At 43.0% G+C, this 11,804-nt stretch overlaps 1 protein-coding gene across 1 annotated transcript in view; it reads left to right on the top strand.

Moving 5' to 3' along the window:
- Positions 1 to 15: 15 nt before the first annotated feature.
- DGKH (diacylglycerol kinase eta) overlaps positions 16 to 11,804 on the top strand; it is a 253,952-nt gene continuing 242,163 nt past the window's right edge. The window contains exons 1-2 of the mRNA XM_004376610.3: positions 16 to 36; positions 7,380 to 7,559. Coding sequence (XP_004376667.1) covers positions 7,392 to 7,559 — 168 coding nt within the window. The 5' untranslated portion in view covers positions 16 to 36; positions 7,380 to 7,391. The remainder of the gene's footprint in view (positions 37 to 7,379; positions 7,560 to 11,804) is intronic.

Here is an 11,804-nt window from a genome sequence, read left to right as displayed (position 1 = left end):
GCACCCGGCGCCCGTATCCCGGCCTGGGAGGAACCGGTGGGTACCGCACCCGCGCCCACCCCCTCCTGCTTCGCTGCTCCCCCCGCCCGGGCCGGATTCCGCTCAGGAAATGGCCCGGGATGAGGTCCCCAGCTGCTTCCCAGCCGGGGCAGCGCTTCCTCCGCCACCAGCGCTCCTACCAGTGCACCGTCCGGAGCGTCTTTGTCCGGCGTTCCCTCCGGGGCTCTTCCCGAGGGGCTGCTGGCGGACCGCTGGCGACTGGCCTCGAAGGACCGTTTCCATGCTTAAACGACTTGTCAACTCCGTACTTTATTTTCCAGCGTGGGTTGTAGGGAGTGGGAGAGAAGCCCAGGCTGGACAATTAGCGTGTGGGGGTCAGAGAACTCCCAGGCTTCGCCCCCGAGACCGCGCCCTTGCCGTCACCTGGGTGCGCAGGTTCCTGAGGACCGCCGGTTCGGGTGGCAGATCGCGGTGTAAAACACAGAACCGTACCCCGACTTCTATTCACCCCCAACGCAGCCGGCTTTTCTAGGGCTTTAAAGGGAATGAAGCGGGAAGCTAACTTCGCGTTCGCCTGGCATTTGGCTGCACTTGGAACGCGGAGGTTAGATAATTTTTAGGGGCCGAGAGTAGTGTGTGCGTGTGTATTGTGTGCAGGAGTCTACGGAGGAGGAGACGGGGGGGGGGGGCTTTCGATTTGTTCTCGAAAACTCCTTCAACTTCTTCCAACTCAAACAGCCAGAACCACCTCACGCACCTCCAGGGACTCTACCCAGGGATCCCCTTCTCAAGTCAGAACTCGGTAATCCTGTGTGGGTTCCTGTTTCCCTGGTCTCGAATTTTGGCTCTTCATACCCTGCCTTGATGTTTGCTACTCTGTCTAGATGGAAATTCTTGAGCTGGTCTGAAAAGCCCTGTCCAAAATTTCTGGCCTCGCGCGTGTTCTGTTGGAGGGGTTCGGATGCTGTTGTTCCAGGGGCGCGGTTTGTGTTCCCAGCCGGCCCTCTGCCTGTTGAGAACTTCTAGGGGGATGCCCCGGTTGGTTCTCCTTTTTTTTTCTAATATATACACTCCCTGCTACTTTGCCCAGGGTACGTTTCTCTGCCTCCTGTTTCCTGACCTTTCAGAAGTGTCCTTAGATTCTGATCCGTCTGTATCTGCAGCTGTCTTTGCTTTTACAAATTTGAACACGTTGTTAGGTTGCCCATCTGCTCCTATTTCTTCTATTGTGGTTGTCACTGGGGATTAAATTATTCGTGAAATTAAAAACATAATCCAGTTTTGAAGTTTAAGTCAAAGATGATTGAAAACTAAATTTAGTGTTTTTGTTACTGTTGTTTTATTCTTAAACTTTTCTATATGAAGTTCCTTTTGAGCCTGTACTTTAAGCCAACACCCATTACAATGAAAAGTACACGGTTATATGCATTTTCCTTTAGAGTTGATGCCAGAACTACTTTGTGCCTAGAAAAATAGAGAAAAACTCATTGTTCTGCTTCTCAAAAGTGACAAGAACTAAAATACTCATTTATTTTTTACAAAATATATTCAGTACAAATCTCTCCACCCAAGCTTTTAAATCTAGAGGCCTAACAGAAATGTGTGAATGAATTGTGACATTTTATCCAGACTGCAGAAAACTCCTGAAGAATTAGGTTTATTTTCTTTAAACACCTAAGACCTTTTTATTTACTCAGCAGATACTTTATCCAGCACCTACTGTGTACCAGCATTGTCGGATACAGCAGTTAACAGCACAGACACAGAGCTTACATTCTTAACAAAATGTCTTGTTTCAGTGGTTTCAATGGTTTGCAGTTAGATAGTCCAGAAACCATTTTTGCAGAGATCTCAGGTATATGGCATAAAATGATACTCTTGGCAGTGATTTTATTCCAAATAACTGATCTTCGAAACCCTGTGAGTCTGTATGTCAAACACTATCTTAAGTTCTTAAAAAAAATAAGTCATCCAAATTACTGAAAAGTACAAGAAAAAGGAGGGATAATTTAGGGGAAAAAAGAATCTGGATTTAAGTGTTAAATATTTTAGGTATCTGGAGTGAAGGGGAGAAACATAATCAGCTTCATCTAAATATGTTTTGAAGGGACACAAAATTCATCAAAATCGGGTTCTTGACTTTTTGGGTCATTGATCTCTTTCAGAATCTGATAAAAGCTATGGACTCTCTTCCCCCTCCAAATGCACCTTCACAACATATATATATGTATGTATATATAAAACCAAACTCTTTGCTGTTGAGTCAATTTTGACTCATAGCGACTCTGTATTTAAAAAGTTTAATATAATTTCAAGGACTGACAGATTTTCTGAAGCCCAGTCATGGACCCTGAAAGGGTCCAAGACCTCAAATTAAGAACGTCTGCTTTGACTGGGACTCCATTCAGTACTTACTTAGAATCTGCTTTTTGAATTCACATATGGACAACTTTAATACTTTACCATTAAACTACACTCATTTACAATATTCAGTATCGAATGGGCAGTGTTCACATTACACAGATCCTGTTGCATTATCCCTTATGGCATGTAACAGCATCCACGTGAGAATTTCCTCTCCTTACTCTTTGATGGAAACTAAAACATGATGGTATGATTCCACATGAAACTATTCAGACAGAAGAGTAAAGGTACTCTCAGGAATTGATGCTGACGAAACGTGAAGAGAACAGCACTTCTTCCTGAAATGCAACCATGTCTGCAACTGAGAGGCAGCTGCTGAACTTCATGATCTTTGTGTTTAGAGATGAAGTTATTAAGTCAGGGCATTTAAATAAACTTGGGCAAATGGTTACTGCGATAGGCTAACTGAAAGATTGGTAATTCAAGTCCACCCAGAGGCTGAAGTCTACCTAAAGGTGCTGCAGAAGAAAGTGATCTACTTCTGAAAAATCAGCCATTGAAAACCTTATGGAGCACAATCCTACTCTGACACACATGGGATCGCCACGTATCAAAATCAACTCAATGGCAAATGGTGTTTTAGCCTGTCATTACTCTGGCTAGGGCATTGGGCCTAAAGAAGATAAATTATTTTCTTTAATGCTAGTTTTGGTATTTAATCACGTCAGTGGAAATGTAGGCATTACCTAAATTTCTAATCACTTAGAAAATATTTTGGTGGTGGGCATGGGTGGGTTGGAAGCTATTTGGCCAAACATCTTTACTCATAATGTCCTGAAAAAAGTTAGAATTCTACCAATAATTTAAAAATGTGGGAGTATTTAAAAAGTATTCTTAGACAGTGGAGGGATGCTAGAGTACATTTTACTTACTGTTTTTATCCCCAGATGATTTTATGCTAGTTAGTAGTGATGAAACTATTCAAAAAAAATCAAAAGAAAAAAAAAAAAAAACATTGCCGTTGAGTGGATTCCGATTCATAGCAAGTCTATAGGACAGAGTAGAACTGCCCCATAGGGTTTCCGAGGAGTGGCTGGTGGATTTGAACTGCCCACCTTTTAGTTAGCTGCTGCACTCTTAACCATTGCACCACCAGGGCTATTCAGAACTAGTGGCAATTTAGGAAGGAAAGAGTTGCAAAGGAAAACCAAAAAAACAAACCTGTTGCTGTCAGGTCAATTCCAACTTGTGGCGACCTGATGTGTGACAGAGAACTGCTCCATAGGGTTTTCTTGGTTGTAATCCTTTTGGAAGCAGATTACCAAGCCTTTCTTCCATGGTGGTGCTGGGTGGGTTTGAACCACTAACCTTTAGGTTAGCAGCTGATCCCAAACTGGCATCATGTCTATATGATGGAAAGTTTTTGCATTAGGTGCAAGAGCGACTGTATGTACATGCAGTTGATATCATGATTAATCTCAAACTGTTTTTCATTTAATTAACCCTAAGGAGAGTACTATATGGAAAATTTAATATGTAGCAAACACTGTATTATGGAAGTGGTTCTAAAGTTGTAATGAAAGAGTCTCTTGTGGCCGGTACTTGTCCAACCAGCAGTGTTCTTTGGTTGCATGATTCCTATTGCTTAGGAATGTGAGTCCTAGAACATGAGTGTGTTAAGGTGCCTACTTTAGTTTCTCAGGTATGAAATGTAGAACTCTACATGTTTATGATGTAATATTTAAGGTAAAACCATAGAACATTTGTTGTTGTTGTTACATGCCATCAAGTTGATTCTGAGTCACAGCGAACCTATAGAACATAAGGGATTTAAAAATTGCAAATGGATATTAAATCCCTTTGGGTCTGAGTAGTGATTTATAATAAGAATATAATTCAAAGCTTACTACCTCTGTAGATAACAGTAGTATACTAATAATCATAAAGTTGGTATCATTATGAGATTTGTCTAACTTAAACAAGTTTGGGATAATAGGATTTTTTGTTTTTTGTTTAATGGAGTAGGAAACAGTATTAAGTAGAAACCCAATTTAATGGTGACTTTACCTATTTCCATTTTATCTTGGATGCAGTATTTACATGGCTTATGTCCAAGTTTTTAATAGTGTGTTTGTGATGCACTATGTTCCAAATGTTTCAAAGTAACAATAATAAAAGACATATGTAAGACACATCTAAGAAATTATTTGGAATTTTGAAAACACCAAGTAAGGGCAAAAGTAAAGGAAATCTTTTAAATTAAATAATGGTATATACCACATACTTGAAATTCGTTTTCAGTTGGCATTTTCAGCTACATTAAAATGGGTGAAAAAATTGAGATCCTGACATTGCTATTATATTTTTAAAGGAAGTGATGTGCATTGCAGCTCTACAATATTCAACTTGAATATTCATTCTGGCAATTTGTAATTTACACATAAGACCTGAGAAGAAGCTGGTGAGTCACATACTTTAAATTAGGGATTCCTTGAAATATTTCCTCCTCTGAAGAGATGATTGAAAGGGTTTTCCAAGAGCTGCCTTTTGTGGGAAGTGAGGTGAGCACTTACCTTTCATCTTCCTAACTTCCTACACAGCATTTTCATCCTGAGCGTTCTGTATGCTAGGGAAATTTTAAAGCAGGGATCATTTATTTAGCATAAGTAGGCTGAGACTAGCTTTGCTTTCAAAGTCACAGCCAAGTTTTGGAACTTGTTACAGGAGCCTTTGAAGAGCAGGCTGGCTGTGAGGTTAAATCTTTACGAAGTAATAAATACTTTACTTTGAGGTGTTAATTGTCCAGCTATGGTGTGTGAAATTGTTTTAAAGTATTTTAAAGCAATCAATATTTGAATCAAAGAATGAGAAATATATTTGGTCCTCTTATTAAAATGGCAAAGTAGGCATGGGCATTAAGCAGTGCGTTTCAGTTTAATTACTGTCTGGATTCTGGGAGATGTTACTATACACACTTGGAAGTCTAAAGTGTGACTAGAAGCATAGGATATTAGACCATCTTTTGTCATATAGTGAGATACAGTGAAAATGTTAGAATAGGAATCCATGATTTTGACTTTGGTCCCAGATCATGATATTTCAACCTCAGTTTCTTTACATTACAATAGGGCTTAATTGGGTTTATTCTTTCAACAGTCCCTTAATTAGGTATCCTTATCTACATTGCCAAACCATTGGACTTGTCACTGACTAAACAGCTAGGTCATTATTTTGATGATTAGTTATTTTTCTCTTAAAGAATTCCCTCCACAGCCATGTGCTCTTTGTAGATACACAATGACATTATCTATAAAGCTATACGGATCTTAAAGTTCATTTTGCCCAACTCTTCTTTTCCTAAAGAAGGAAACTGAAGCTGGATAAGTAGCCTCTATAAATTAGTATTACATGGCAGCAATCTTGTTTTAGAACATTTAAACTAACCAGCACATTTTACATTCTAATGAATTTCATCTACAATGTGGATTACAGTACTGGCATTACATACTGTTTCTTCAGACCTCTTAGAACTGTCAGGTCTCACGTGGCAATCAAATTATTGTTGAGGATAGGATTGCAACTAAAAGAAAAAGACAATAGAACCTGAGTTGGGAGGAACCTTAAAGATCATAATTGAGGAAATAGGAGGGGACTTGGGTACTGAGGGCATGAATATGCTAAAGAGATTTAATGCTTTACTGAAATGGAGAGACTCCACCGTCTGGTCGAGGCTTTTTGCCTTATTTTTAAAAATACAGCTAACACGAGTTTGGAGTTCTCTCTCTGGATGACAGGAGGAATCTGTCCTTCCAGTATCTTTTCTCCCGGCCGTCCCACACCTGTTAGGGATCTCTGACGCCCAGCGTGCACAGCCAGCCACAAGGCTGCTGCTCCCCAGGTGCCCACGTAACCAGCTCGCCGGGGACAAGTTGTGAGCAGTGGCTGTAGCATGTTGATCCCATTTCGTCCTGCTCTAGTCCGAGTTAGGGAGTGGTTCTCCTGGAACTTCCAATGTTTTCGTGCTCGGGCACTGGTGTTACATGGCTCGAGTGCATTGTTTTCTTCTAGGCAGAGTTGGTTAGCGCTTCAGCTTAGACATTTATTTTGCATTCTGTCGTCTTGGGCTGCGTGTACTCTCTTGTTTCTGCTCTCTCCACGCCCTTCCCAGTTTCCTGTTAGCCAAAGGGATCGCTCTTTCCGAACGAAAAGTTCTCAGAGAGGAGTCAAACCTCCCAGAAAATGCTCTTCTCTTCCGTGTGCACCGGATAGGGGTGGGGGTGGGCCAGAAAGTAAACGCCGCGGTCGGGACAGCGGAAAGGACCCGAATCCAAGGCAGAGACGGGAGAGGTATGGCCCTCGGAGTGGGGCTTGGGGTCGTGAGACCGGTAAGGGGCAGAACAATCCCTCGTACTCACAGCGCCCGCCTAGCTTGGGCGCAGCAGGGACTTTTTATTCAGCGGATACCATGCGGCGAGGCCGAAGCGTCTCTGGAGAGATTCAGGGTCCAAGAGGTGCCGGGGTGTGTCTGTGGGAGTCGGAGGAAGCTCTGGGTCTCCTTCTCCCTGCGCCCAAAAATCGAGGGAGAATCGCCACTGCTTGGCCGGCCAGGGGGCGGACTGCAGAGGTTTCTTGCCAGCCCCTGCCCTCGTCCATCTGGAGACCCCAGACTCTTGGAGAGAGCCGAAGGGAGGGTTCCCTGACCCCTCAGCCGCCCCTATCCTCCCTACCCGCGCTGGTTGCATTCTGGGTGAGGAACCTCAGAACGTCCCGAGGCCGGGGACTAAGTCCCTTTGGGGGCCGCCGCTCCGATCGGGCCTGAGCAGAGGAGCCCGGCGGTACCTTTCAGGAGGGCGTCTGGTCCCCGGCGACCCTTCCTCCCGGGGAGGGGGTGTGTGTGGCGGCTGGGGGAGCCGAAGATGGCGGCAGCTGGGCACGGGGCTCCGGGCCCTACTTGGGCAGAGCCTACCCCCTAACCACCGCCACCGCCCTTGTCGGGCGGTGCTGTGTCTCCGCAGGAGTCGGAGAGGATGGCCGGGGCCAGTGGCCAGCACCACCCTCCGGGCGCCGGTGCCGCGGTCACCTCCGCCGCTGCCTCGGTGGGGCCGGGAGACGATTCGTCGGATAGCGAAGCGGAGCAGGAGGGACCACAGAAACTGATTCGTAAAGTATCCACCTCAGGCCAGATCCGGACCAAGGTGAGGCGGGCCTGAGGGGAGCGTGGGAGGCGGCGGGGCGAGGAAGTGGAGGAGGGCGCCTGAGGCGCAGGAGCGCGCAGGGAAATCCAGGCGGACGTGGGGAAAGAGGGGCTGGGCCTAGGCTCGGGGGCGGGGCTCGGGGGCGGGGCCTGTGGGCAGCTGGACAGCAGGAGGGAGGGACGTGGGCTGGTGCGCTGAGGTCGCCAGGGTGGGCTCCGGGGAAGCTAGGCTGAATGGCAGAGGCTGAGAAGGGAGCAGGCTGCGCTGCGGGAGCGTGGGAAAACACTGAAGCACTGTTGCGAGTTTCCATTTAAACAACAAAACCCATTGCCGTCGAGTCGAATTACCACTCATAGCGACCCTATAGGACAGAGTAGAACTGCCCCGTGGGGTTTCCAAGGCTGAAATCTTTACGGCAGTCTGGTGTCTGTATCCCGCAGAGCGGCTTGTGGGTTCCAACCACCGACCTTGCAGGCACTTAACCAGTGCGCCATTAGCTTAAAATGAGTGCTTGATCCCTCACCGCCCCCCCCCCCAAGTGGTTCCGACGAGTGTGTGCCTGTATGCAGGGAACTCGGTGACGGCTAACCAGCCGCAGCTGCAGTGAGCCGGTCACCTTCCCTAACTGCGGGCAGCAGCCTTCGCCACGTGGGGCAGCATTTTTCGCCCCTCTGCCTCCTGCCATTTGGAAGGCAGAAACCGCGGGACTAGGTCAGCAGTAAACGATGCTCGCTGTTAACCTCACCCTGCTCGGAACAAACAGCTGGCCAGGCTTTCTTGCTGTAGATTTCCGCGAAGTGCGGAGTTCAGATCTTACTGACACACCGACAGTTATTTTTAACAATGGAAAGTAACCTCTTTATGTTATATGGAGCTCGTGTTATCGACCTGTGAGAGCCCAGTGGAGAGTTTTAATTTGATCGTGATCGACACATACCAAAACCCAAACCAAACCCATTGCCGTCATGTCGATTCTGACTCATAGCGAACCTATATAGCAAAGGCTTATACCTAAACATATATATTCTAATTTTCATTGTAGTTTGAAGTCTTCATATGGCCAGCCAGCTAGCAGTGGGGAACTCTAATGAGGAATTTAAAAAGGCAACCAGTAAAATCATTGGGTTTGTGGGCTCTCTAAAAATAAATTTGCCAAAGTTAGTTCATTCTGCGCTTAATTTTTTTGTGAATGTTTCCTAAGGTCAGTGGACTCTTCTTTCAAAGTAAAACTTTTATTATGTGTTTGTAGATTCGTGTTTGTATTAGCCTGCCTCCATTTTAGCTTTTCTAAAATAAATATGTGTAAGCACACACACAGATAATAAGATGTACTTACTAAAGAGTCAAGAATTGCTTCAGTCATTTTAACTGCACACATTGTAACTCCTTTTAATAGTGACATTTTTGAGTTTTATAGGGCTTAATGTACTTTTAGAATATTAAACAAGGTAGAGACTTTCCTAAGTGGTTTTAACATTTTAAATCTTAATTTTTTAAGAAATCAGTTTATATAAATATATTCAGAATGAGCAAAATAGCAGAATTTTTTTTAGTGGTTTATGTTATATTGAGTCCCTGGGTGGTGCAAATGGTTAAGTGCTTGCCTCCTAACTGAAATCCACCCAGAGGCATCTCAGAAGAAAGCCCTGGTGATGGATGTACTTCTGAATGATCATAGCCATTGAAAATTCTATGGAATGTAGTTCTACTCTGAAATACTTGGGGTCCCCATAAATCAGAATCGATTGCACACAAGGCAACTGGTTTGGCTTTGGTGATACGTTTACATAAAATGGTTAGAATTCTATGCACACTTAGCCGGTAATTTTACACTGAGATGGCTCTAAATTGCATCAAGTAAAATCATACGACAAATTTGTTGGGAGTACCAGTAAAATTTGTAGGTTTCATGAACTCATGATAATAGTTAAGATTATAGTCTCTAATTTTGATAATACCTGTAGTTTGGTATAAAGCATGTTTATCAAGACTAAGTATAAATTCAAAAAGTACATTTTTTTGTTGGTTTTCAGTTTAACTTTTTAATGAAAATGTTTAGCACTTACATTTTGCCACGATTAGAGATAATTAATGATCATTACATGAAATGTTGCTTGAATTTCAAAAGAATGGTTGGATTTCAGACATTCTGCCTTTTTGCATTAGCTCGTATGTTAGGGTACATATAAGTTGATCAGCGTTTTCATAGACAAACCCCTGAGATCAGGGACTAAAATTGCTGAGACAAGTGAGCCACAGCACCCCTCCCCTCAGTCCAGACTGTTCATATATGCCACAAACTTCATCAGTTACAGCCCTGATCAGAATAGGGGAAGGGGACAGAGGAGCAATATATGGAAAGAACTGCTAACTTTCAGTAACTGCTAGCTCCCAGACTTGGACTGTGATCCAGATAAGAGTTAATGGAGGACAGGTAGACCCTAGAACTAGCCCAAGGCCCAGTCACTTTTAAGACAACAGTAGCAATTCTTGATCTGTATTCTGAAGATGCATCAAGGGACCAATAGGTCTGACAGGTTGTGATTACCAGTGGCATCTTCAGATCTTCAATCCTGCTTGAGTAGCAGCCTAGGGTGGTATGTGAACCACATACACTTGCACAAATACCTTTATACACATACCCACACACACATATACACCCCCATGCTTACATATGTTTGTATATGTGCTCTGTTTATATAAAGCATTTATACATAGATATACATAGGACATACAGCAGAATGAGTTGCACATAATACAAACAAGCAAAAACATACCTGTTGCCGTTGAGTCGATTCTGACTCTACAGCGACCCTATAGAACAGAGTAGAACTGCCCCATAGGGTTTCCAAGGAGTGGCTGGTGGATTTGAACTGCCACCCTTTTGGTTTGCAGCCAAGCTCTTAACCAGCACACCACTAGGACTCCCACATAGAGGTCAAAAAATATTTCTTACATGAATAACTGCTTGTATATATATTACATAGTTACATATAATGATTCAGGTATATGGATATTATCATTAAAACATAGGGAGTACTTATTTTAGTTTCATGTAAAATCCTTAGGCTTGTAAAGCTGTTTTGGTATTCAGTTTAGGTATGGAGTGAAAAAAGGCCACTAACTTAAGTAATTATCTTAAGTGTTTTTGTTGTAAATACTGGTTAACGTTTTAAATAATTTGAATGTTAGTAAAAAACCTTAAGTTAATTGTGGCCTTTGAAAAGGTACCCAGACTTTTTCTTAGTTGAAAAAATAATGCATGTGCACAGTAAAAAATTCAAACAGTATGAGAGGATACACTGTGACGGGAGGATATCCAGTGAAAAGTAGTTTCCTTCTCATCCCAGACCTCTGGTCTCCCTCTCAGAGATAGTAATTGTTGACACTTTCTTGGTGTGTTTCCAGAATATTTCTGTGTACATAAGAGCATATATATATAGATACCTATTTCTTAAAGAAATATTAACGGGAACATTCTATACACATTCTTCTGCATCTTGTTTGTTTGGAGATACAATATGGAGATCACGTCCTTAATGGTGTGTGTACATCTACCTCATTTTTTTTAATAAGGGCAAAGTATTATATTGTATTAGATTGAACTATAGGAAGTTGCTCTGTCATTAGGCCAAAAATGATTGAATATGGGAATTTCGTGTGGTTTAGCCTAATACGGTATATCATCATTTAATTAACTAGTCCTCTGTTGAAGGAAGTTTGGGTTTTAGGACTCTTAAAATAACACTAATTTCAGCTTTTTTTTTTTTGCAGTGGATATGATGACTTTTTAAGTAAAGAATAGGGCTGACCTGATTTTAAAGTTACTGTGGTTTAATAAAACCCTCCTGGACATGATGGTACTTTGTTCACATCCTCATATTGTATATTTTTGTTCTCTTTTCGTTTTCCATTTTTCCCCCTAGTTTATTTCTGTGTCCTTCCTTTCTCTCTGTTTTGTTTCTCTCTCACTCTTTTTATGTTTCAGCTAAATGAAATGTGAGGTTGTCTCATCTAGTACCAAAAAACCAAAGCAAACCTGTTGCCATTGAGTCAGTCCCGACTCATAGCGACCCTGTAGGACAGAGTAGAACTGCCCCATAGGGTTTCCAAGGAGCGGCTGGTGGATTTGAACTGTTGACCTTTTGTTTAGCAGCCAAGGTCTTAACCACTGTGCCACCAGGGCTCCCTCATCTTGTAAGCCAGGTGCTAAACACTAGATAATATTTTATGTATATAACGAAA

The sequence above is a fragment of the Trichechus manatus genome, unplaced genomic scaffold (genome assembly GCF_000243295.1).
Source record: "Trichechus manatus latirostris isolate Lorelei unplaced genomic scaffold, TriManLat1.0 scaffold00044, whole genome shotgun sequence".
NCBI lineage: Eukaryota > Metazoa > Chordata > Mammalia > Sirenia > Trichechidae > Trichechus > Trichechus manatus.
The sequence above is the reverse complement of the archived record's forward strand: the minus strand, read 5'-3'. Positions and strand labels throughout refer to the sequence as shown.